Source organism: Coenobita brevimanus, chromosome 103 (genome assembly GCF_032717465.1).
Source record: "Coenobita brevimanus isolate Jiangsu-jjx chromosome 103, ASM3271746v2, whole genome shotgun sequence".
NCBI classification, from domain to species: domain Eukaryota; kingdom Metazoa; phylum Arthropoda; class Malacostraca; order Decapoda; family Coenobitidae; genus Coenobita; species Coenobita brevimanus.
The window spans coordinates 17,370,922-17,396,154 of record NC_137056.1 but is presented as its reverse complement, the minus strand read 5'-3'; the positions used below and the strand labels follow the sequence as shown (position 1 = coordinate 17,396,154).

Sequence of the window (25,233 nt, the reverse complement as noted above, 5' to 3'; positions counted from 1 at the left end):
ATATATACATGGATGGGGTTGTAAAGGAGGCGCAGGGTAGGGCAGTGGATGTGGGGGTGGCTCTAATGAATGAGGGTGAGATTTGGAAGCATCCGGTGTTGCTGTTTGCTGATGATACAGTACTGTTGAGTGAAGATGAATGGGAGTTGCAAGGTTTGGTGAATGAATTTGGGACAGTGTGTAGGAGGAGGAATCTGAAAGTTAATATAAACAAAAGTAAAGTTATGGTGTTTGAGAGGAATGAAGTCACAGAGTGTGCAGTGAGGTTGGATGGTGAGGATATGGAGAATGCGAGTGCATTCAAGTACTTGGGTAGTGTGATGAGTAAGGATGGAACTTTGGGGGAAGAAGTGCGTGAAAGGGTACAGCAGGGAAGGAAGGTTGTTGGTACACTGAAAGCAGTGATGAGAAATAGGGAGGTGAGTATGGAAGTTAAGAAGTCACTGCATGATAGTATTGTGATCCCTACCCTGACGTATGGAAGCGAGGCATGGACCTTGCAAGAGGGGAACAAGTCAAGAGTGAGAGCAGTGGAAATGTGTTACTTGAGAGGAGCATGTGGAGTGACGTGGAGGGACAGGTTGACGAATGAAGAAATGAAGGAATGCTGTGGGGTGGATGTGGATGTGGTTGAGAAGATTAGGAGAAATACACTGAGGTGGTTTGGACATGTGAAGAGAATGGAGAATGAAAGACTGACTAAGAGGGTGTATGTAGGTGAGGTGGAGGGAGGGAGAGGGAGAGGTAGACCGAGGATGAGGTGGAGGGATGGAGTTGAGAGGTATATGAGGGAGGGGGGGTGATTTGGGGGGAGGGTAGTCAAATGGTGGGTGACAGAGCGACTTGGAGGCGTTTTGTCTGCGGCCACCCTTTGCGGGATTAGGGCGTCGGGCTATAGATAGATAGATAGATAGATATTTATTTATATATAAATATATACATATATAGATAGATAGATAGATAGATATGTAAAGAATGATCATAAAACAGTGGAAGAACAAGAGATGATTTTTGGAGGAGTGAACAGTATGAGGGTCAAGGAAGCAACAGGGATAAAACAATGAACAAGAAAGGAAAAGAAATAAAGAAAATGGGGAAGGTACAGTCAGGGAAAGTTCCGCATTACCCACTGTTCGGAGCATTGGTGGGCGACTAATAGTCACGAAGCAGCGACCAGACCCCACATGTCTGGTAACTGTGAGAGGGAGGGAGGGTGGCCGAGGGGTAGGAGGGTTTAGAGAGTTGCTCACGTCACAGTATCGATAGCCAATGATAATGCGTCCGATGCATTCTCAAAGTGCAAAAGCGGCATATTGTTTGTATGGTATCACACTGTTCTCTGAGTCTGTCTACATTACTGCATAAATTATAATATATGTTTCCTGTCAAGAGTATTCTTCTTTACCTTCGTTTAGTAATGTTCGATATGAATGATAGTCACAGAGGCTCATAGTTAGGACTTTCCTTGTCATTCTGTCTATAGGAAAACGAAAAGTCTGTTAATCACTCATATAGATTGTTTATTATTATTATTTTTATTATTATTATTATTATTATTATTATTATTATACATGCAGCTGTCCTGGCAGGGTGCCCCGAGGCCACTACCATAGCCATTGGGAAGCTGGTGGACTAGGGGTCCCAGATCCAGTGTCTGGACCTGGGACTGTGGCCAGAGTGGGGCCTGTGGTATGTCTATCCCCCTTTATTAATCCTGACTACGACAAAACACAAGAATTAGTTTCAAAGCAAGCCTGAGGACAGTAAGTCACCCATGGGGATAAGGGTGGGTTCATGGAAGGTGGGAAGTTTGAGGGAAAGAGCGGGGGAAGTCACTGAGGCATTCAGTAGGAGGTGGGTGGATGTGGCGTGTTTGCAGGAAGTCCGGTACAGGGGTGGATCAGCCAGAAAGATTGTTGGGAAGGACTGTTACTATAAGTTGTTTTAGTAGGGGGGTCAGACGGATATGGGGGTGTTGGTGTGATGGTTGCGGAGAAATGGGTGGAATATGTTATGAATGTTATAAGAGTAAGCGATAGGATATTGGTTGTGAAAATTCTATTTGGTAGAAAGATAGCTGCAGTTATATTGGCATATGCTCCACAGGCAGGATTGGATGAAGCAGAGAAAGATAGATTTTGGGATGATTTAATACGTGTAGTAGGTGCTGTGCAGGATGATGAGACAGTGGTTTTGGGAGGGGACTTAAATGGTCATGTAGGTGTAGCAGCACAGGGTCATGAAGGAGTACATGGGGGATGTGCGTATGGTATAAGGAATGCGGAAGGGGAAAGGATACTCGAGTTTGGGGAGGCAACAAACATGATTGTGTGCAATACACATTTTAGGAAAAGAGGGAGTAGGGTAATTACGTACGAATCTGGGGGAAATAGCAGTCAGATAGATTATTTTTTGGTTAGGAGGGCTGATAGGAAGTTAGTGAGGGATGTTAAAGTTATAAGATGTGAGGAGTGTGTGCACAGCACAAACAATTGATTTGTGATATGGTGTTTAAAGAACGAGAGATGAAAAAGAGGACTTATGTACCTAGGAGGAAAATATGGAAGCTGGAAAACCAAGTAGTAAGGGATGCCTTCTATAGCGAGGTGAGAGTGGTGGCTGAACAGGGAGCTGTAGACAGAGGCGTTCATGAACAGTACAGAGCCCTCAAGAACAATCTCTTGAGAGTTACTGATGTAATATACAGTTAGACAAGAGGACCACCAAGACATAAAGTAACTTGGTGGTGGGATGAGGGTGTAGAAGCTGCAATTAAGGAGAAAAGAAGGCTTTTCCGGGAATGGAAGAAGGGTCGTATTAAGGAGGAATACTTGGCTGCCAAGCATAGGGCTAGAAGAGAGGTATACAGGGCGAAGTCTGAGTCACAGAGACTTGATAACCTAAATCATGGGGAAAGGAAAAATGTGATTTTTAAGGTGGCAAATCAGATGAAGAGGGATAATTGGGATATTATAGGTGAGCAGTGTGTGAAGAAAGATGAAAGAAGGGTAGTGGTGAACAGTGAGGATTTTAAAGATGTATGGAGAGAGCATTATAGCCGGTTGTTGAATGAGGAGTTTGGGACAGGGAAGGTTTGGAGCCAGCAGATCCAGTGTTTGGCCCTTGGCCTTTGATTGATGCTGCTACTGTGAACGAAGCAATAGGCAGGATGAAGGTGGGGAAGGCAACAGGTGTGTCTGGGATGACTGCCGAAATGTTGAAGGCCTCCGGAGATATAGGGGTAAGGTTAGTCTCTGACCTGATAAATAGGATTATTTATGAGTGTGTTGTCCCAGATGATTGGCTGAAGAGTGTAATTGTGAATGTGTATAAAGGGAAAGGTGATGCCCTGGAAAGAGGAAATTATAGAGGTATAAAGCTTTCAGATCAGATAATGAGGGCAATGGAGAGAGTTTTAGAAGGTATGATTAGAGAAAGAGTGAATATTGATGAGATGCAGTTTGGGTTTATGCCAGGTAGGGGGACCACTGATGCCATATTCATTGTTCAACAGCTTCAGGAAAAATATATTGGTAGGAAAAGGGATCTGTATTTTGTTTTTGTTGATTTGGAAAAGGCCTTTGACAGAGTCCCTAGAGAGTTGGTGAAGTGGGCAATGAGAAAGCTTGACTTGGAGGAGTGGCTGGGTAGGGTGGTTATGGCTATGTATGTGGGTGCTCGCACCCAGGTAAGAGTGAATGGAGATATGAGTGATGAGTTTTCTGTGAATGTTGGTGTGCATCAGGGGTCAGTTTTGAGTCCCATGTTGTTTATCATGGTACATGAAGCCCTCTCACGTGACTTTCGAAACGGACTCCCGTGGGAGATGTTGTATGCTGATGATTTGGTGTTGATTGCAGAGAACGAAAGGGAGGCAGAGGAATGGTTTAGGAAGTGGAGAGATGGTATGGGGCACAAGGGCTTAAGGGTAAATGCAGATAAAACAAAAGTGATGATATCTAGGGTTGGTGGCGGTACTGTCAAAGACGAGGGAGAGTGGCCATGTGCAGTTTGCCACAAGGGCATGGGAAGTAATTCCATCTTGTGCGGTGTTTGTGATAAATGGGTGCACAAGAGATGTAGTGCTATCAGAGGTAGACTGCGAGATAATGCTGATTTTATGTGTACAGCGTGTCGGGGAGAGCAGGTGGAGATTGTCAGGCGTGAAAGAGTTGAACTTGCTGGTGAATCTCTTGAGTGTGTGGAAGAGTTTTATTATTTGGGAGACATGTTGTGTGCTGGAGGTGGGGCTGGAGCTAGCTCTGTGGCTAGGGTAAGTGGTTGGAAGAAGTTCAGGGAGCTCTTGCCTCTCCTGACATTGAGAGGGCTCTCTCTACGTGCTAAGGGGTCTTTGTATGCAGCATGTGTTAGGAGTGTAATACTGTATGGTAATGAGACCTGGGCAGTAAAGGAGGAGGATATTCGCCGCCTCAGACGTACAGAAATGACAATGATTAGGTGGATGTGTAGTGCGTCCCTGCGTGCAAGGCCTGGGGGGGCTGGGTTTACGTTTACAATGGAAGAGTTGAGAGGTAGGATGGGACTGGAGTGTATGGTGTTGTGATGAGGAAAGGTAGATTGAGATGGTTCGTACATGTGGAGCGGATGGGGGATGATAATTGGGTGAGGAAGGTGAGAAGTGCTAATACTGGGGGTGGGGTTGTGAGGGGTAGACCGAGAATGACATGGGACGAGGTCATTGTCACCTCAGGGTTAAGGGACTGAACAGGGAGGCTGCAGTGGATCGTGCAGCATGGAGAGCCGCCATTAGGTGACCAAGGACGACGCATGCAAGCATGTTGGAGCCTTTAAAAACGAAACGAACCCTAGACTCTAAGTTCGAGATGAATAATTACCAGAATATACTGGAAATGTTTGCAGGCGGATGTTTATAGTGGGATGACAAATTTATAAGAATTTACACACACACACACACACACACACACACACACACACACACATAATATATATATATATATATATATATATATATATATATATATATATATATATATATATATATAGTCATTCTTCATCCAATCCTACTTTGCCCCATGAGGAGCGTAGGAGCCCGGGGCTAGGCAAGTTGGTCCTGACATTTAAGATGAGAGTGACCAGCCTCACTCATCCCTGAGTGGCATTACTGAGCAATAAACCCCAACCATCCCTTGAATGTAAATCTTCACCGGCTCAATCCGATTGGAGCGCTGTAATTGCCCACTAAACCACCAGGTGCAAAAATTTGGTTATATGGTTACCACCCAGCATAGTAAATGGTTTCCTGGTGTACAGAAAACCATTTGGCCTGTCACTCAGTGTAGAGTCACCTACAGGCAGGAGGAAGAGGAAAGAATGAAGGAAAGAAAGATAGAAGAGGGAGTGTAAAGTCAACTGTAGGCAGAAGGATGTATCTATCTATGTATCTATGTATCTATCTATCTATCTATCTATCTATATATATATATATATATATATATATATATATATATATATATATATATATATAGTGGCTTTGTTTTCGAGTCAACACAAAATATATATAAATGTTATATCGTTACGAATATCTCCTAGGGAAACGTCTCATGTAAAAGTCGAGGTAATGAAAGCATCCAAACCTCTGTCCGAACCCAGCAAACTTCCCTAACTTTACTGACAACACTAACTCGACAGACATCTTCGTATTTTTTAAAATAAAATGCTAGCATCATATAGTCATCTATCCTTACTAAATTAACTCAAACACACTGCCCAAGTCATACAATGCAGACTTACACTTGATTCCCAACCTGTTACCAAACCCTCCTCTGTCCCCACTTCCCCGCCTCCCCCTCCTTCACACTCACAGTTACCAGACACATGAGGTCTGGCTGCCGCTTCACACCAGTGCTTCGAGAGGTGGGTAATGCGGAACTTTCCCTGATTGTACATGTGGTTTGTGTCACGAATCAATTCGCGACATTTCCTTTTTGTGAGAAGCCACGAACTATTAGTGGAAAACTCACTGTGTATCGCTCAGTTAACCGTTTCTCTCTCCATTTCGGGGTATACTTTCCAAATCATTCGTCACTTTCAAAAGTGACCGATTTAATGCACGCCACTAAGTGCGTTACTGAGCGATACAATTGTTTCTTTATCGTTCGCCTCTGCTTGCATAAACCGTTAGCCACGCCTTCTTTTGGTGGCTTGTCGTCCTGCCTATGCATTATTTGAATTCAGTTTAGTGTTTGCTGTGACGGAGACAGGACCTGTGCAGCAGTGCGAGAGGTCAGCTAGTACCCAAACTCCACTTACAGTTTCTCCAAGCTCCCACCTTTAGTTCTCCAGCTTTGGGTGATACACCGCATTCATTGACTAGTATTTCCTTTGTGTATTTTGTAGTCTTAAGAGTTTAGTTAAGGTGTTTTTCCTAGGCGTAAGTATTTAGCTTCTGTGTGAGTGAGCGAGTGCATCTCATTTAATTTGATTTGAAATGTAATGTTAAATTTGTTTTTGTAATTAATAAATTTAACAGTTCTATTTCTTGAGCTTAATGTAGAGTAAAAATCTTGTTTCATTTCTCCATAATTAAGCTTATTTTCCATATAGCTCCTAGCTTGCATAAACGTTTGCTTTCATAACTGGTACTTAGACCAGTCTTGTTGTATTAACTTAAAATCCGTTGTGCCAGGAGTTAATGCATCAGCAAGAACCTGATGTTATTATTATTAGTATTAGTTATTTATTGTCAGGGGTGATGTAACTTTCTCCAGAGGCTAACAGTACAGTAATTCAGCAATTGTGAGTAATTAGTCTCTGCTGTGTACTGTTGAGAAAGTTTATAAATTCTCGTTCTTAGAGAATCGTGCACAAGCCAGCGTAAAGTAATCGTTGCTTGATGTAGCAAGACAATCATTGTCTCTGCGCTTCAATATTATTGAATATGAATATCAATTTAAATAATATTTAACCATTTATTTCAAAAACACAGTGATAATATAAAAACCCCGTGACAATTGGCGACCTCGCCAGGATATTAACTCCTAGCTCTAAAGCTATTCACGAGATAGTGCTCACTCATTCATATTTAGGTATTTATCATTAAAGTTTATAGGCACAAGCTTACTGGTGTTTACCCTTAATTTAGCAAGTGAATTTTGCTTTATTAATCAATAGAATACTTAACTCTAGTTTATTTTTGGTAATGCCAGACAATTTTATTCGCTTCTGGGAAGTCGCCGTACCCATTGTGTTTATTATTGAGTCTTCCCAGTCATTTACATTTTTTATTTATTCTTTGCCAGTTAACTGGATAAGACTGGTCACCACTAGCTTGTGTCTGTACTCTTTACTTGTGTTTATTAGTATTCGTCGCTAAGCAGTCAGTACTCAATTTCGGTTTTGCTTAATAAATTAGCGCCATGGCTACCGCTGTATTTGTACAGGAAGCCAAAGATATGGGTCTCACAGACCCAGAGAAAATACAGAGTTACGTTCTCTCACGGTTCAATTACGAGCAAGAACGTGAGAAAGATGCTCGTGAAGAGCGTAGGATTCAGCGCGAATACGAGCGAGAACAGCGTGAGGAACGCGAAAAGGAGCGCGAACACGAGCAGAAACAACGCGAGTTCGAGTTACAAAAAGAGCGAGAACAGCGCGAACACGAGCGAGAACAGCGCGAATACGAGCGTGAACAACGAGACAAAGAACGAGAACATGAACTTGAAGTGCTGAAGCTCAAGCGAGATTCCTTGGCTTCAGACACGTCTGGTGCAGTTGGTCAAAGCTCCACGAGCGTTCTCCCTGCACATGTCCTGGCGACCCCACGCATCAAGCTTCCTTCATACAAGGAAAGCGAGCGAATCGAGCCGTACATAGCTCGTTTTGAGGACATGGCAGACTTATATCAACTGGATGAGGCAGCTAAGCGGCTTCAGTTTCTTAGCCTATTTGAGGGCCCTGCCCTCGATATTCTCCACAGAATTCGTGGAGACAATCTCACATATGAGATGATGAAAGCTGCACTCATTAAGGCGTATGGTCTCACAGTAGACGACGCCAAAGTTCAGTTCATGCGAGCTCGTCTCCAAGACAAGGAGACAGCTGTTCAGTTCCTTGATCGTCTCACAGCTTACTTAAATGAGTGGATGGAGAAAGATGAAACTCCTTCCACGCGTGAGGGGATAATTGACCTTATGCTGCGTACACAGCTAGAGAGGTCGTGGCCTGCTGAGCTCATAGCACAGCTTAAGATCTGCCAGGTGAAAGATGCCAGCCAAATGGCAGAAAAGGCTGACGCATTCTTTACTGCATACGGGTATCAAGCTCGTAAGCAAAACACCTGGAGCAGAAAAGATACTGCCAAGTCTGGGAAGCCGTCTCAGACTGAATCCCAGCACCAAGGCCGTTCTCAGAGTAATGGTCAAGGTCCAAGCAAACCACAGAAGGACCAGGGGCAAAATACACAGCAGCCTGCTTGGAAGCGGTACAACAAGCACCCCAACCAGCAGCAGTTCCCCAAGCAGCAGCAGCAGCAATACAAGGACAAACCACGTAACCCTCAATCAGGTCAATTAGTGTATCGGAGGCAGGAGGCAAATGCAGCCTTCATTCCACAAGTACCCGGTGGTGCCATCTCTACCAGTACAGGTACTTCCCAACACTTCACAAGTCCCCCTCCGACCATGAACTCTCCTCAGACACCTAGTTCCCAGGGCGCCACGTTTGCTGCATCGGTTGTTCCGCAGTCTCATGAATGACTGGCTGCTACCTCCTCAGACCCTTCCACCAGCAACACTGCCTTTCTTGTTCAGCCAGGGTCTGTGGGAGGTGTTTCTGTAAATGTCCTGAGGGACAATGGTTCCTCAGGTTGCTCTGTTAAGCAGAGTTTAGTTCGGCCGGATGAGTATACAGGTCGACAGATCCAAGTTAGACTTATCGATGGATCAGTGAGATTGTTCCCTGAGGCACGTATCCAGGTGGCGTCTCCATTTTTCACTGGCTTGACAGCTGCAGTTGTCATGCCAGAACCTTTATTTGACCTCATCTTAGGCAACATACCTGGCATCAAAAATAGTTGTGCCGTAGATGTTGCTACTCAGACTTCGGCTGCTGCGATAACACGAGCCATGGCCAAGGCTCCAAATCGCGTCACTCCGTTGACCGTCGCAACGCCGCAAGATCTGATTCGTAGTCAAGATGTTGTCCAAGAGCAACAGACTGACTCGACACTTGCCTCAGTGCGCAAGAAGCTGGAAGGTAAAGTGATCAAGTATTCACGGGGAGGTCAAGCCAGGTTCCTTCGTAAGCGAGGACGGCTGTACCGTGAGTCACAGACACCCCAGGGTGAGGTTCGACTGCAGTTTGTCGTTCCTGCAAAGTATCGCCGAGCAGTGTTTGAATTAGGTCACTGTTCAGCGATGGGAGGTCACATGGGTCAAAAGAAGACCTCTGACCGCATCCATGCTGACTTTTCTGGCCAGGAATGGGACGGGAAATAACGAGGCTCGTACGTTCCTGTGATGTGTGTCAGCGTACCACTGACCGGGGACGTGTCCGTCCTGCGCCATTGAAGCCAATGCCCATAATCTCTGAACCGTTCGAGAGAGTAGCAGTTGACATAGTTGGGCCAATCTGTCCTAGGGCTAGTGATGGATCAAAGTATATCCTCACTATAGTTGATTTCAGCACACGGTGGCCTGAAGCCGTGGCCCTTAAGAATATAGAGGCCGTCACTGTTGCTGAGGCATTAATTGAAGTGTTCTGTCGTGTAGGTATCCCTAAGGAGGTCTTAAGCGACCGGGGTTCGCAGTTCACTTCGGCAATGATGAACGAAACGTTCAGGTTGCTGTCCATCCGAGGCTTACGAACTACGCCGTATCATCCCATGTGTAACGGGTTGTGTGAGAGGTTCAATGGAACTCTCAAGAAGATGTTGAGGCGCATGACTGCCGAACAGCCAAAGGAATGGCCGCGGTTCATTGCTCCTCTTCTATTTGCTTATCGAGAAGCCCCACAGCATTCATTGAAATTCTCACCCTTTGAACTGGTGTATGGGAGGTCGGTCCGGGGCCCACTTCAAGTCCTTCGTGAGTTATGGGACGATGAAGAACCCGACCCTGAAGTCAAGACCACCTACACCTACGTCCTTGATTTGGCTGACCGCCTCCAGTCGACGTGCGAGTTAGCTAAGGAAGAACTGATCAAGGCGCGTGAAGTTCAAAAGGCTTATTACGATAAGAAGGCAAAGCTCGGAAGTTTAGTCCAGGCGATAAATGCTTGGTATTACTCCCCACTGCCCAGAACAAGTTGTTGGCGCAGTGGAAGGGTCCATTCAATGTAGTAGAGCGCATTTCAGACCTCAACTACATAATACAGATGGGGAATCTTCGTAAAAGGTTCCACATTAACATGTTGAAGGCTTATCATGAGTCAGACCCCGAGGAGACTGGCCTACGAGTAGCTGATGATAGTGACCAGCCACTGGAAGAAACCGGGGCAGCTGCGGTGATCCCAGCTGATGACCATGATGACGAGCCCTTAACCGCTCAGTCCCATCAGGAAGAGACTGTCGGAGATGTTTCACTTAACCCTGACTTAGCAGTAGGGGACCAGAATGCCTTATGGTCACTGCTCTGTCAGTATGCTGATGTCTTCTCAGACCAACCTAGACTTGCAAAGGTTGCGTGTCATAAAATTGAGTTGACCAGCAATGTTCCTATAAAGGTTAAGCCATATCCGATTCCCATGCGACTACAGGGTTCAGTAGATAAGGAAATTGCTGACATGGAGACTGCAGGCATTATTGAAAAGTCCTCATCTCCTTACTGTAGTCCGATGGTAGTAGTCCGCAAGAAAGATGGTGGAGTCAGGATTTGTGGCGACTATAGAAGGCTCAATGCAATCACCAAAGTGGATGCTGAGCCAATGGGTGACCATATTGCCATCTTCTCTAAGCTGGCAGGGTCACGATATTTCACGAAGCTCGACCTAGCGAAGGGATTTTTCCAGATTCCCCTTCATCCTGAGAGTCGTCAGTTCACTGCTTTTGCTACTCCTAGGGGGTTGTACCAGTATAAAGTCCTCCCATTTGGACTTACCAATTCCCCAGCAGTATTCAATCATGCCATGAGACAAGTGCTCCATGGTATTGTAGGAGTAGAGATGTTCGTTGACGATGTCCTCGTTCATTCCGCCACATTGGAGGAGCACCTCAGACTCTTGGAAATTGTCTTCAGTAGACTCCAGAGTTTCAACATGACTGTGAAGCCTAGCAAATGCAAGATCGCTCACGGTGAGGTGGAGTTCCTCGGTCATATTGTTGGCAACAATCACTGCAGGTGTCAGGGTGACAAGATCAGGAAGGTTAAAGAAGCCCCGAGACCCGTGACCAAGAAACAGGTTAGGGCATTTCTTGGTCTAGTGGGGTATTATAGGAGTTTTATCCCCAACTTTGCTCTCATTGCCCAACCGTTGTACGAAGTGCTACGGAAATATGCTCCAAACACCATTGAATGGGGAGAAGCGCAAGAGAGATCTTTTGCCACCCTCAAGAATATGTTGTGCAAGGAGCCTATCTTGCAGTTGCCTGATTCCAGCAAACCTTTCATACTGCGCACTGATGCTTCACAAGATGGAGTAGGTGCCGTATTGATGCAGGAATCGGAAGGTGGAATCTTCCCAGTGGCATACCACAGCCGTAGGCTAAAACTCGCCGAGAGGAATTATAGTACTGTTGAGAAGGAACTCTTGGCTGTGGTTGATGGTGTTAAAAAATATTATTATTATTTATTTGGGGCATCATTTGTTCTGGAAACTGACCATATGCCACTCACTAGTCTTAGCACGACCAAGACGGCTAATGCAAGATTGACACGCTGGACACTGTATCTACAGCAGTTTAACCTTGTTGTGAGATACATCAAGGGAAGTGATAACGTAGGTGCAGACCTGATGTCTCGCCTACTAACTGCTGACTAACATGGGCAGTTGTATGCTGGGTTCCGTGATAGGCATCCTCAGAGATTTGAGTAATCCAAGGACTAGCCTGGTTCCCAGTCAAAAGTGTAGACCTGACGTCTCACTTGTTGGCCCCACAGGACACAGTATGTCCAGGGCCTGTACATACACGTGTACTGTAGGTTAAGGGGGAAGAGAGAACTCCGCAGAGGTGACTTGAGGCTATGGAAGACCCAAGTTTGCACAAGGATTCTCAGCTCCCCGATACTAATATAAGTATTGTAGGTTAAGGGGGAAGTGCGAGAGAGAACTCCGCAGAGGCGACTTGAGGCTATGGAAGACCCAAGTTTGCACAAGGATTCTCAGCTTCCCGATACTAATATAAGTATTATAGGTTAAGGGGGAAGTTTGAGAGAGAACTCCGCAGAGGCGACTTGAGGCTATGGAAGACCCAAGTTTGCACAAGGATTCTCAGCTTTCCGGTACTAATATAAGTATTGTATTGTAGGTTAAGGGGAAAGTGAGAACTCTGCAGAGGCGACTTGAGGCTATGGAAGACCCAAGTTTGCACAAGGATTCTCAGCTTCCCGATACTAATATAAGTATTGTAGGTTAAGGCACAGGTTGAGGACCCGTGTGCAGTTCGAGGCTATGGAAGACCCGAGTTTGCACGGGGATTCTCAACTTGTCGAAACATTATCGTGTGCTATAATTAATGGCGACCTCAAATGTACATCGTAGCACTGACTGCTAGGCAGAGAGAGTAATTGTAACATAATAAAATTTTGTCTCATTGACACTTTTGATGCTCCACCTCAATTGGTTTTGCAGGTTCAGCAATGGGTGTAGCAGTTTTGCTGTGCGGGCCAGCTGATCGTCTGCCGCACGCTGCTGCCTCTTCTCCTCTGCCTTCGTCGTCGCCATATTATTTACTGTGTCATTTTACACGTAGGTACAGTTACACTACAACTGTCACACCTACACCGTGTATTACATACACCACGCTACACAACAATTAGTTGTCAGTGTAAATGTAGCGAATTTTCGCTCAGTTTGACCTGAGTACAGGATTTTCACCGTCGTCATGGAGTTTTTCCCTCAAGCTTGCTTCTATTAACGTAAATACGAGGTTTTTTCGCTCACTGGCGACTGCGATTTTCTCCTGTAGCAGGATAGCACACACACACCACAGTGTGAATCTTGTGTGACTGAGTTAGGATTTATATATATGTATATTGAAATCTTTCTTCTGAAGGAAGAAAGATTTAATTTTCATGGGGCGTAATGTCACGAATCAATTCGCGACATTTCCTTTTTGTGAGAAGCCACGAACTATTAGTGGAAAACTCACTGTGTATCGCTCAGTTAACCGTTTCTCTCTCCATTTCGGGGTATACTTTCCAAATCATTCGTCACTTTCAAAAGTGACCGATTTAATGCACGCCACTAAGTGCGTTACTGAAGCGATACAATTGTTTCTTTATCGTTCGCCTCTGCTTGCATAAACCGTTAGCCACGCCTTCTTTTGGTGGCTTGTCGTCCTGCCTATGCATTATTTGAATTCAGTTTAGTGTTTGCTGTGACGGAGACAGGACCTGTGCAGCAGTGCGAGAGGTCAGCTAGTACCCAAACTCCACTTACAGTTTCTCCAAGCTCCCACCTTTAGTTCTCCAGCTTTGGGTGATACACCGCATTCATTGACTAGTATTTCCTTTGTGTATTTTGTAGTCTTAAGAGTTTAGTTAAGGTGTTTTTCCTAGGCGTAAGTATTTAGCTTCTGTGTGAGTGAGCGAGTGCGTCTCATTTAATTTGATTTGAAATGTAATGTTAAATTTGTTTTTGTAATTAATAAATTTAACAGTTCTATTTCTTGAGCTTAATGTAGAGTAAAAATCTTGTTTCATTTCTCCATAATTAAGCTTATTTTCCATATAGCTCCTAGCTTGCATAAACGTTTGCTTTCATAACTGGTACTTAGACCAGTCTTGTTGTATTAACTTAAAATCCGTTGTGCCAGGAGTTAATGCATCAGCAAGAACCTGATGTTATTATTATTAGTATTAGTTATTTATTGTCAGGGGTGATGTAACTTTCTCCAGAGGCTAACAGTACAGTAATTCAGCAATTGTGAGTAATTAGTCTCTGCTGTGTACTGTTGAGAAAGTTTATAAATTCTCGTTCTTAGAGAATCGTGCACAAGCCAGCGTAAAGTAATCGTTGCTTGATGTAGCAAGACAATCATTGTCTCTGCGCTTCAATATTATTGAATATAAATATCAATTTAAATAATATTTAACCATTTATTTCAAAAACACAGTGATAATATAAAAACCCCGTGACAGTTTGCAACTTTAAGGCCCTCTCCCACTTCGGCGAAAGTGTGGAAGATAAAGTCACGATGTGTCAAAAATCCCTAATCGTGGGTATTCGTGATCAAAATCTTGTCCCTTCGTGGCATGGCGCCGATACGTCGCACGAAGTGGAAATTTGTCGTGGGGGGCCACGACGTTTTCATGCTGCATGAAAACGTCGTGGCCTTCCACGATTTTGTATTATTTCGCAGATTAGTCATTGACAACAAGGCGACGCCTCGGCGACGTCAGCGATTACCCGGCGTATAAACCGCGTATGATCGCCGACATCGGCGAGGCGTCGGCAGTGAAAAAAACCGTTGAGATGTCATACGGTCATACGGCGAAGCGTCGGCAATGTATCGGCGACGCATCGGTGAGGTTAATACGACATAGCCTACGTAAACCGTACGATACGTAATGGGTTGTCCGACAGTAATATTTCATCTTATGAATGTCAGTGATATATCGCCGACATTTCGCGGATGAACCGTCGATTAATCGCCTTAAATACGCCGATGACGGCGAGGCACCTGCGATGGCCTGAGCGTTTTGTCTGCGAGGTGCGTGCGATGCATTCGCCGACACATCGACGATACATCGTCGACAGCACGCCGCCGATGTACCTTTATCGCCGTTGAGTCGCCAAAAAAAAAAAAAAAACGGTAAAATTTGAATTTAGAATAATGCTTGTGCATTACGCCGACATATCGGCGATATGTCGGCTACTAGTCGCCAGTTATATCGTATACTCCGCCGAGGTTTCGGCGTTTTGTTGTACTGGTGTCGCCGGTATTACGCCGACACCACGATTCTTCGTCAGAATCGTCGACACATCACCGACTTCGTCCACGATTTTCATCGTGGCTTCATCGTGCCAATTTACGCCGAAGTGGGAGAGGGCCTTTAAGTCTCTATGGTAATGTGGATGGGTGGGTAGCCATGAAAATGGAGCTGAGTGCTTATAAACGAGAAAAAAACGGACATTATATTACGTCTAACAGAAACCAAAAGAAACAGTGACATCGATACGAAAAATTTAGAATGAAATTGCAAGAATGTATGGAGCAAAGAAGGGAAAAAAGTTTGTGGAGGCATTCTGGTTATGACTCATAAAAAATAACAGCAAGAAGGATAGACCTTGGAAATAGTACAGCAAAGATGATAGGAGTGGAAATACAAGATCAAGGTAGAACACTCGAAGTAGTTACGATGTATATGCTTCTTCAAACAAGAAATTGGAGAAGTGAGGAATATGAACGTTTGCTGAGAGTCCCTGGTTGTGTTAGCAAACAATAGATTGGTGTTGAGTGAAGATTTTAATTGCAAGGAGGTAAACTGAGAATGATTAGATGCAGGGACAATTAAAGAATCTTTAGGATACAGCGTAATGGATCTGATGGTACAAATTTAGCTAACTCAGCATCTTGCGCAGAATACAAGAACTAGAGATGATGAATCATTGATGTTGGACGATAGTTACAAAAGATCCAATTATGTGTTTATAAAAGATGCCAATGCCCCCTGGGAAAAGTGACCATTTTGTCGCTGAAATGTAGGTGCTGATGAGAGATCTAGAAGTGTGAGAAGAAACATATAAACAGGAAAGAGGAAACTACGGAAAAGTAGACTTTGACTCCTTAAGACATTATTTTGGAAACGCTGATTGACGTACAGTGATAATGACAGACAATATCCATGAGAAACGTGGATATATGATGTGTGTGTGTGTGTGTGTGTGTGTGTGTGTGTATATATATATATATATATATATATATATATATATATATATATATATATATATATATACCCAGGCTGCTTCCCCCAAGGAAAGGGAGGTAGCCGAGACAGGTCGACACACTTCAAATTTACTCATCCACTCAAACACATTCATTTCCATCTTACCCCCAAAGGGGAGAAGGGACAGATCCTCACCGCACCACACCGCACGAGGGTCAACTGCGCCGTGCAAGCAGTGACATCCGCAGCAGGGCCCGACAGTAGACCTGGTTCACCCCTGCCACATCATAATAGACCCATCCCCTTACCCGCACCTGCCTGATCAGCTGATCAGACAAATGCGGGAGAATATTCCCTTAGGGCTGCGTCATTTTTTTTTTTCTTTAATAACAGAACAGAGGAAGGAAAAACAAATGAATAAAAAAAAAATCTATGCACCAGATTACTTGTGTCCTCTGTTCATAAAATATCTGTAACAGTTAGACTTGAACTGCTGTAGGTTGAAGTTTGGAGGGAAACAACTCTGAGGCAGCGAGTTCCAGAGAGATGCAGTTCGGGGAATGAAAGAATTCTGATAGGCAGAAGTTCTGCAGTATGGCTGAGTGACATTCCAGTCATGAGGGCTACCAGATGCCCGTGTAGCACTATGGAAGGCATGGAGAGGTGGCACAATGGACGCAACTTCGTCTGAGCATTTGCTTTAAAAATAAATATAAAATAACGCAAAGGAGGCAACATTCCTTCATACTTGTAGTGGAGGTAGTTTGTTAGTAATAGCAGGGTTATTTATAATTCTAACAGCTTTGTTCTGAATTTTGTCTAGTTGTTTTAATGCAGCCTCTCCACAACCATTCCACAAGGGTGAGCAATATTCAAGCTGAGAGCGCACATTACTCTTATAAATTATAGCTAACTGCTCGGCAGTGAAGAAGTTACGGACTCTGTACAATAATCCAAGTTTCTTTGAGGCGATTTTAGCAAGTGATCTGACATGAGAGGTCCAGCTGAAGGCACTGTTCGCGAGACACTGAGAATTTCAATACTTTTGGAAATGGGAGTATTTGTAGCACTGAAGGTAATATACGATTCTGGCAATACCTGTCTATTAGTAAACTGTATATATTTAGATTTACTAGCATTAAATGAGACAAGGTTATTTTGTCCCCATTCACTGATCGTGGATAAGTCTTGGTTTAAAGAGATGGCTGTACTGAGTTGAGAGTTAGAGATATCAGACATTGTAAATAGATGTCCGAGTGTGAATGATCTGTGAAGTGTTGAGTCATATGCATATGAATGGATGGGATTATGGGTGACAGATAAGAGATCATTAATATGATTGAAGAACAGGGTTGGTGCCAGAACTGATTCCTGTCGCACGCCTGCGTTAATTGAGTGGAAATTGGAATATACATTATCTACTTTTACTCTTATTTTTCTGTTGCTGAGATATGAGAAAATCAAAGGAAAAAAAGAGTTTAGTCCATAGCAAGGGAGTTTGGACAACAGGGAACGGTACCATACTCTGTCGAAAGCTTTAGAAATATCCAGGGCTACTGCATGAGTTTCTCTATGTAGGTCAACTGATTGATGGATGGTATGAGTCTGGAGACTGAGTATGTCAATGCTGGATCTTTCTTGGCGAAAACCATATTGTCTATCACTAATTAAGTCGTTGGATTCAAGATGTTTAACTATACGTTTATTAATTAAAGTTTCAAATACCTTACCAAGAGAAGATGTGACTGCTATTGGTCTGTAATCAGAGGGGTCAGAGGAACTTCCTTTCTTCGGAATTGGGTGGATATTGGCTTCTTTCCATGAATTAGGGAATGAAGAAGTACGTTTGCATAGTCTGAATAATTTAGCTAGAACAGAGGTAAGTTCTGGGAAACACTTTTTCAAAACAATTGGCGGAATTCCATCTCTCCATTCATTTCTATTACGCACAGCCACTCTTCTTTGCTCAACAGACATACCTCTCGCATCCAACGCTCTCTTCACACTGTCCATCCATCCTATTCGTGGTCTTCCTCTCAGCGTAACACCTTTCACATCAGATCTAGTTATCTTTTTCACCAGTCGCTCATTATACATTTTCTCCATATGCCCAAATCATCGCAACACCCTCTGCTCAACTCAATCAGTCATTTCCCGAACAACTCCAGTTCTCCTTCGCACTTCATCATTTCGCACTCGATCCATACGCGTCACTTCACACATACTCCTCAGACACCTCATCTCCATTACATTCAAACTTTTCCTCTCTGCTACACCCATATTCCATGTTTCAGCCCCATATAACGCAATCGGTACCACAACACCCTCATACAGCCTTCTCTTTACATCCATTCTAAGCGAACGACATCTAAACACTTTTTTCATTCCTCCCAGCACCTTTCCTACTTCATTCATTCTAAACTTCATTTCTGCATCTATTCTTCCATCCACAGCAACATGTGACCCTAAATACTTAAAACAATCTACCTTCTCAAGCAACTCACCATTCAAAACTATATTCCTCCTCCTGCCATCTACCAACCTCGTACACTTCATCACTTAACTCTTATTCTCATTTACTTTCAATTTCCTTCTTTCACACACCCTTCCAAACTCCTCTACTAACTGTCTTAGTCTCTCCTCTGAATCAGCCACCAGTGCAGTATCATCTGCAAACAGCAGCTGCTTCAGATTCCACTCTCTACCATGAACATTCACCTGACTCAGACCTCCACCTAGCACTCTTGCATTCACCTCCCTTACAACACCATGCGTATAAATATTAAACAATCATATATATATATATATATATATATATATATATATATATATATATATATATATATATATATATATATATATATATATATATATATATATATATATCACCTGTCCTATCACCAACTCTCTTCCTTTTATTCATCAATGATCTTCTAAGCTGTACATCTAACCCTATCCACTCATATGCTGATGACTCCACCCTTCACCTTTCCATTCGGTTCCCGCAACGCCCATCTCAACAGTTACTTCAACAAACAAGGGATGAGGCTATGGCACACCTAATGTCTGACTTGGCTCGTATCTCTGACTGGGGTAAAATAATATGGTTGTCTTTAATGCATCTAAGACTCAGTTCTTACACCTTTCAACCCGACAAAATCTTCCACAGGTATACCCACTAATGTTTAATAATATTCAGCTTAATCCTACATCATCCATGAACATGCTTGGGGTTTCATTTACTCGGGACTTATCTTGGAAAGATCATATTACATCTCTTGTAAAATCTGCTTCCAAGAGATTGGGTGTGCTAAGCCGACTCCGCTCTTTCTTTTCCCCTGCGCAATTGTTGACTCTATACAGGGGTTATATCCGCCCCTGTGTGGAGTACAACTCTCATGTGTGGGGAGGCTCCCCTCATACAGCTCTTCTCAATAGGGTGGAGTCAAAGGCTTTTCGTCTCATTAACTCTCCTCCTCTTACTGACTCCCTTCAACCTCTGTCTCTTCGCCGCACTGTTGCATCTTTATCTCTTTTCTATCGCTACTTTAATGGTCACTGCTCCTCTGAACTGTCTGCTTGCATTCCTCCACCTCTACGACGGGCGCATAGCACCCGTCTGGCAGCAGACTCTCATCCTTTTTCTGTCCAACTCTCTAATGCAAGAATTAACCGTTACTCCCAGTCTTTCATTTATGCAACAGGTCAACTCTGGAACTGTCTCCCTCTGTCTGTATTTCCTGCTGCCTATGATCTCCAGTCTTTCAAACGCAGTGTGTCCAGGCATCTCAAAATGATCGGATCTTGAATTTGGCTCTATATTGTATTTTGTTTTTCTCTTGGAGGGAACTGTTACTGCGGGCTCATGGCCTTTGGTTCCTTCTTCCTCGCATAAAATATATATATATATATATATATATATATATATATATATATATATATATATAAGTTATTAGATATGAGATGCTGGATGGATACTGAAAGAATGTGGATCAATTCATGATATAGTTAAATGCTCACAGATCAGAGAAGAGTTGCCAATGCACTGAAAAAGGCAAATATAGTGCCAATTTATGGAGGAGGTGATAGAGGAGACCCACTTAATTGTAGACCGATATCCCTCACCCACCACTGTTTGCAAACTGTGTGAAAAAATTATCAGAAAAAGGTGAATTAAGTTCCTTGAAGAAAACAGGTAATAGCAGCAACATTATTTAGATTCAGGGAAGGTTTATCAAGTGTCAAATACCTACTGAGTTTTTACAACAGAGTGGTAGATAACATTCAGGAAAGAATGAGTTGGGTAGTTTCTGTATACCTGGATTTGACAAAGGCGTTTGATTGGGTGCCGCACAAAAGATTGCTATGAAAATTCAGAACTATTGGAGAAATGAATCGGAAATCGCTAAAATGGATGGAAAATTATTTACTAGGAAGACAAATGAGAACGTTTACTGAGAGATAAGTATTCTCAGTGGATGACTGTTGCTATGGTCCTTTCGCAGCAAGAAGTCCGTTCAGGGTGTGGCAGATGTTGGAATTCCCCCGAGTGCGACGTTGCCAATTTGACCACCAATTATCGGATTATCACTCTCTCCCTACCTACCCCCATCACACCTGTTTCTCTCTCTCTCTCTCTCTCTCTCTCTCTCTCTATATATATATATATATATATATATATATACACACACACACACACACATTGTATATATTTATTATTTATTTTCAAAATTTTTTCCACACCACCTATGAGGTAAAAGTCTAGGCGCGTTATATTTTTAAGAGGTTTCCCCTGTAGGCCTAATCCTCTCTCTGATCCTGGGTCCCTCGCCGACCTCGGCGTGGCAACATGGGAAAAAAGCACTGCCACATGTCATAGAATTCATTCAAATCGTTGTTATAATTCTAAAAAGTGATACTCAGTGTATTATATAGCTTCCTTTATTATATACAGAATATAAAAAACAATTTCAAATAGCACATAGATGGGAAATAAGAGAGAGAGAGGCATGTACTATGGTTGATTTGGCAGCATCGCTAGAGGTGATTCACCAGGTGGGCCCCACCCTGAACGGACTTCTTGCGGTGAAAGGACCATAGTGGAGTGCCACTAGGCTCAGTTTTTTGTTCTGTTATGTTTTTGCTATGTGTAAATGATATCCCAGAAAGCTTAAGCAGCTATATGGATGTGTTTGCAGGTGATGCAAAAATATGAAGCAAATCCAAAGTGGTAACCATGTCAAGACCAAAATTGGAATATGCAACATTGATATGGTTACTTCCTTTTTTAAGGCATGTATGAAAGCTGGAAAAGGTACAGTGGTTGGTGACGAGGATATATCAGGTTTGAGGGAGCTGTTTTATGAAGAGAAATTGAAGAGGCTGAAATTAACGCTAAGTGTGGGAAGAGAGACAGGATATTTGATTACGATGTTTGAATTAGTTATGTAACTAATATTTTCTACTATATTCTGCTGTACTGTTTATCACACATACACCACATACAGTATATGGGACCACGTCTGCATATGTAGTGTGACGGTATTGTGTGCTGTTTGGCTGTGACATTCTGCTTACAGTTTACTGACTTGTTGTCTAAGAAGCACCACATTGTCAGCTGTTGGGATTGACAGTATCACAGGATGGTAAGGTGTTTGTTTTCTCAAGTCAGTCCCGAGTAGAACATTCACACGCCTGGAGCACAGGACCACGTTCCCAAGTCTTTTTCACAAGTAAAGAACCAAATGGGAGAGCTGCAGTTTCTCCACAACTATATAATATTACGACTGGCTATGGCTCAACAAGTGTTCAACATTCAGAAAACTGGAAAAGGTGAATAGCAAAGATCTGTTTTTGGATGGTGCTGATGGAAGGAGAAGAGGATATGAATATAAATTTAAAAAGGGTAGATGTTAAATGATGTGAAAAAATTCAGTTTCCCAAAGAGAAGTAGGCCTATAGACATTTGGAACAGTTTGGAAGAGGACGTAATGCAAGCGAAGAATATCCGTGTGTTTTATAGTAGATGGATAATTTAAGATATGGTGATGGGATAACAGGTGCACAGCCCAAATCTTTTGTACTACGACTAGGTAAACACACACACACACACACACACACACACACAAAGGAATACAGTTGTTATCGTATGGACCACTCAGAATCCAATACCCGCTCAATGTTCACTTGATTAAAGTGCCGAACATTTGACTTTGCTCTGTGGTCTTGACCTTCTACCAGTTATTCACAAAATCGAGTTACATCAACCTGGCCTGATACTCAGTGCTCGCAACAGCTGTAGCCCAAATTGGATCAAAACTGTTGTGTGATCTTGCCCTGTGACCCTGATCTTTGATTTATTTTTCTGTAAGTTGAGTTTCTTCATCCTCGAATGACCCTCGTTATTTCCACCAGTTTGGTCCAAATCATATTAAATTTGCCTGTTAGACTTGTAGGATTTAACACTGAACTTGTCCAGTGACTATATCTCATCAAAATTGAAGGTTTTTATTTTTACCCCAGTCTCACCCCTTCAACCAAGTTTGTTCAGAGTTGGATGAAATATCCTCAAGCTGACTTTGCCCAGTTCTCAAAAAAAAAAAAAAAAAAAAAAAAGGTCACTTTAAACCCTTGCACCAGCTTTGATCCACTTCGGATCAAAGTTGTTTTGGTCATTTTTATGCATACAATGACATTTCCTGTTCGAAATTTAACTTTCGTCCCCTGACCTTACCCTGAGACCAATTGTTATAAAAACCGAATCCCATCATCGTTGCCTTACCTTCAACCCTTCCACCAGATTTGGCCTAAGTTGAATCAGAACTCTTTAGGATGGCTTTGGCCCGTAACCTTAACCTATACTCTATTTTCTGAAAAACAGTGTACTAAACCCTCAACATTTCTACCGTTTGTTAAGTATCGGAACAACACACACACACACACACACACACACACACACACACACACACACACACACACACACACACACACACAAACTACGTGAGGCAAGAGGTGTATAAATTCTGGAACCAGATAAGTTAATTGTACAGGACAGCGGGTTTGTAGAGAAGGACCTTAGCGTAAAAAACTATAATGAAACCTTTCTTTACTGGATAATGATGCTGGAGTGAAAACTGCTATACAAAACCAGGGTCTGCTTAATTTAAAGCGTACCCTCAAAACAAATTGATTTCTTTCGTTTTAGGTTGTTCATGTGGGAAGTAATCATGATTGAAATCACGATTACAAGGTATATAAGCGTAATCGTAATAGTAATCGAATACTTTCGAATTTAGTTTACTCGTAACCGTAATCGTAATAAAGAATTTATCGTTGGAAATCAAGAAATTATGATGTAATCTATTACGTTACCTATGTAATCACCCTATGTCTGGTGTGTGTAGATTCTCTTAATATCCCTTTTTGTTGTCCTTCGTCTTCCAAGTATGGCTGTTAATTTAATTTTATTCAGCCCTACCCTTCGCTGTCATTTCATGTACAGTACGAGTAGACTTCATTTCTGTTACTTTTAGTTGTCTTTTCTATTCTGCAGGTACATTCAAGCTCAAGAAGGTGACAATCCAAAAGGAAGGATTCAATCCCAGTACAGTCAAGGACCCCCTGTACTTTTTTGACATTAAGCAGAAATCTTACGTGCCCCTCACCCAAGATCTCTACAACCGCATCGTCACTGGGGACATCAGAGTTTAGTCTCCATATCTGTAGCAGATTAATGGGCATATCTAGGGTATTGTGATTAACAGGACCGTCTTCGTCTTTGCCTCCTCATCAATGGACACAACACACAACCAGGACAGCCAGTAGTGTAATGGTTACCACATCTTGCTCACAAGTGAAGAACCTGAGTACATTTCCCAGGATTGTTGAAAGTTTCTTTCCTATGTTCCTGTTCACCCAGCAGTGCAACTGGGGACCTGAATGTAACTTTAACTGTTACCTCCGTCAATGGAGTTGGAGGAGGTCATGTATTTACCCGTTTGTCTGTTTGTTTACACACACGATATTCTCAAGAAGTTATGGATTGATTTCACTGATATTATACTTATGTGTGGGTCATGGGTCATTATGGGTTGAATATATTTTGATGGTGATCTGAGTTGTCTGATACAGGCGTTAGCGGAGGTATGCGCTCTCAGCGCGCTGTCTGCTTGCTGAGTGTTGTGCTGTAGGAGAAAAACTGTTACTTTGCGAAAACTGATTATCTACCTCAACAACCCAGATGTAATCGACAGGCACTGGTCCAATCTTATACTTTTCCTTCCAGTTCCTCCTCATTTTTCATCTCTTTCCCTTACTTCTTCTCCTTCTCCTCCTTTTCCTCCTCCTCCTCATTTTTCTCTCACCCCTACTTCTTCTCCTCCTTCTTCCTCCTTCTTCTCCACGTCCTCGATAAATTTACAGACCAATCATCTTAACATCAATAGTGTGCAAATTAATGAAAACAATCTTAAAAGATAAAATTGTTAATAATCTAGAAGAAAACAGTATAATCAGAGACTCACACCATGGATTCAGACATCGACGTTCATGCTTAGCTAACTTAATGGACTTCTTCCATGATGTTTAAAATCCATATGATGACTCAAGGCAGTAGATATAATTTACTTCGACTTTAAAAGACCTTATGACACTGTCCCTCACAAGCGTCTCGTAAGCAAAACAGAAGACCATGAAATAAAAGAAAATACGCAGAGATGGTTACAACACTGGCTTTCAGACGGAAAACAGCGAGTTGTGATAAACGGAAAGGAATCCAAATGACGTAATGTGCTTAGTGGCATTCCCCAGGGCTCGGTAATTGGACCGATACTTTTTATTATCTACACTCTACAGAAACGACATAGATAAAGGTTTAAATTGTAAAATACCCAGAGTTGCTGACGATACTATAATAATAAAGTAACATCAAAGTTACTGTGGCAGCAGTTACAAAGTGACCTTAATGCATTAGCAATACCTGAGTTAAATCTTCTCGTAATCTGCGTGTTGTTAAGGTAAAGAGGTTCAAGGCTTCTAAACGCTTCTCATATGGTTTATTTCTCAGTCTAGTATTCAACTTCGTCACCCTTTGCCGTACTTTCTTAAGTTTCTCCAAATCCTTTTCATTTTACGGTGACCAGATTTGGACGCAATGCTCCAAGTGAAGGTATACTAAGGAATTACACAAAGTGAGGACGATATTTTTGGA

The 25,233-nt window shown here is 42.8% G+C and overlaps 1 protein-coding gene across 1 annotated transcript in view; it reads left to right on the top strand.

Moving 5' to 3' along the window:
* Positions 1 to 23,735, top strand: part of LOC145415753 (long-chain fatty acid transport protein 4-like) — a 481,881-nt gene extending 458,146 nt beyond the window's left edge. The window contains exon 15 of the mRNA XM_080284990.1: positions 23,578 to 23,735. Within this exon, the coding sequence (XP_080141116.1) occupies positions 23,578 to 23,735 (158 nt within the window). The remainder of the gene's footprint in view (positions 1 to 23,577) is intronic.
* Positions 23,736 to 25,233: the final 1,498 nt, after the last annotated feature.